We start from the raw sequence: 1,704 nt of genomic DNA, 5'->3' as shown, positions 1-1,704 counted from the left end.
GAGACAGTGTCTGGGTGCTGCATCAATGCTAAGGAGACACGGTGTCTGACTGCTGCATCAATGCTAAGGAGACACGGTGTCTGGGTGCTGCAGCAGTGCTCCAGTGGGAACATTCATTCTGCTCCTGTTGCACACGTCTCTGGGCTTCTGGTCTTTCCCCAGACATGATGCCGCTCCTGCATAATTATGTGACAGTAGACACCAACACGCTGCTGTCCAATCCAAAGCACTTGGAAGTCCTGTTCTCCATGTGCAGGAAGGTAGGTGCACCCTCAGCTGTCACGTGAGTCTTCGCAACGTCTGGTGTTTAATTTACCGGAATAGACTTGTCAATTTCATTTTAAAAATTAAGTTTGTGATTGTTGTAATTTTAGTTTCACAATATGTGTTACACGTTTTACTTACAAGTGTCACTTCCGTTTATGTTTATGTACTTTGAAAATTTTAAGTAAATACAGCCATCTCTCTGTATCCATGGAGACCCTGTGGATGTCAGACTCTGTGGTCCTCCAGCCTCATAGCTGACAAGTACGGTATCTGCCCATAGCCACCGCGCATCTCACTGTGCACTCAACCCACTTGTGTAATAACACCCAGGACAGTAGAGTGTGCTGTAAACAGTTGTGACACCACGTGGGCCAGAGAATCAGGACCAGGAAAAGAATCTACAGATTTAGTGACTTATGGAGATTCAGCCTCCTGTGGCTGTGGAGGGCCAGCACTCTACTTTTCTTTCCATTGTTTTTCTTTCAAAAATATAAACTTGTGGGTGCTGGAGAGATGGCTCAGTGGTTGAGAGCCTGTTGCTCTTGCAAAGGACTCAGGTTTGGTACTCAGCACCCACATGGTGGCTCACAGCCATCTGTGACTCCAGTCCCTGTGGACTCAGGTTTGGTTCTCAGCGCCCACATGGTGGCTCACAACATCTGTGACTCCAGTCCCTGTGGATTTGAACACCTTTTTCTGGCCTCTGGGCACCAGACATGTACATGATGCACATACTTACCTGAAAGCCATACACTTACATAGATAAAATTAGATAAATCTAAAAAGAAAATTTAAGAACATAAACTTGTGGATAATTAAAGTGATGGGAAAACTGACACTACAGTTTGCCAGCCAGTGACAGAATAGTGCCAATCTTTACCTTTAATTAATTGTATATTGGAAGCCACCTGTGTACCTACATGTAGTTAATTTGAACATAAGCAGCATAAAACAATGATAAAAGTTTCAAAAGCATACTTTGTGATAATTCATTGATGCTTATATACAGACATAATTGTCCACTATGTTAACTTAATCCTCATTTGGTTATATCCTAAGAAGTTTTTGATGACTAAGTCATGTTTACCTCCTTCAGGTAAGTGTGTGTGTGTGTGTGTGTGTGTGTGTGTGTGTGTGTGTGTGTGTGTAAACTTGTGTTACATCAAGCTGGCAGGCAGATTGTGGAAAGTTCAACTAGTCAGAAACCAAGAAGTTTGGCCCTAGAATTCGAGGGAAAATAACTGTAATGCAGCCCATGTTCTCACAGGGAGGTGTATTGAGTGCTCAGCTGGTGACTAGTGTGTCTGCTTTAGGTCCCAGCTAGATTATAAAGAGCTTACAAAGTTGTGCAGATGTCTTACCTATCCTGAGATTTTAAACTTTCTGTAGCTCTGTGATAGCCCCTTGATCTTATCTATCCTGAGATTTTAAACCTTC

At 43.0% G+C, this 1,704-nt stretch overlaps 1 protein-coding gene across 3 annotated transcripts in view; it reads left to right on the top strand.

Moving 5' to 3' along the window:
* Ipo8 (importin 8) overlaps positions 1-1,704 on the top strand; it is a 64,227-nt gene that overhangs the window by 49,008 nt on the left and 13,515 nt on the right. For all 3 annotated transcript variants that reach the window (XM_005364624.2, XM_005364623.3, XM_026787907.1), the window contains exon 19: positions 163-260. In XM_005364624.2, coding sequence (XP_005364681.1) covers positions 163-260 — 98 coding nt within the window. The remainder of the gene's footprint in view (positions 1-162; positions 261-1,704) is intronic.

Source organism: Microtus ochrogaster (genome assembly GCF_000317375.1).
Source record: "Microtus ochrogaster isolate Prairie Vole_2 chromosome 14 unlocalized genomic scaffold, MicOch1.0 chr14_random_2, whole genome shotgun sequence".
NCBI classification, from domain to species: Eukaryota; Metazoa; Chordata; class Mammalia; order Rodentia; family Cricetidae; genus Microtus; species Microtus ochrogaster.
The sequence above is the reverse complement of the archived record's forward strand: the minus strand, read 5'-3'. Positions and strand labels throughout refer to the sequence as shown.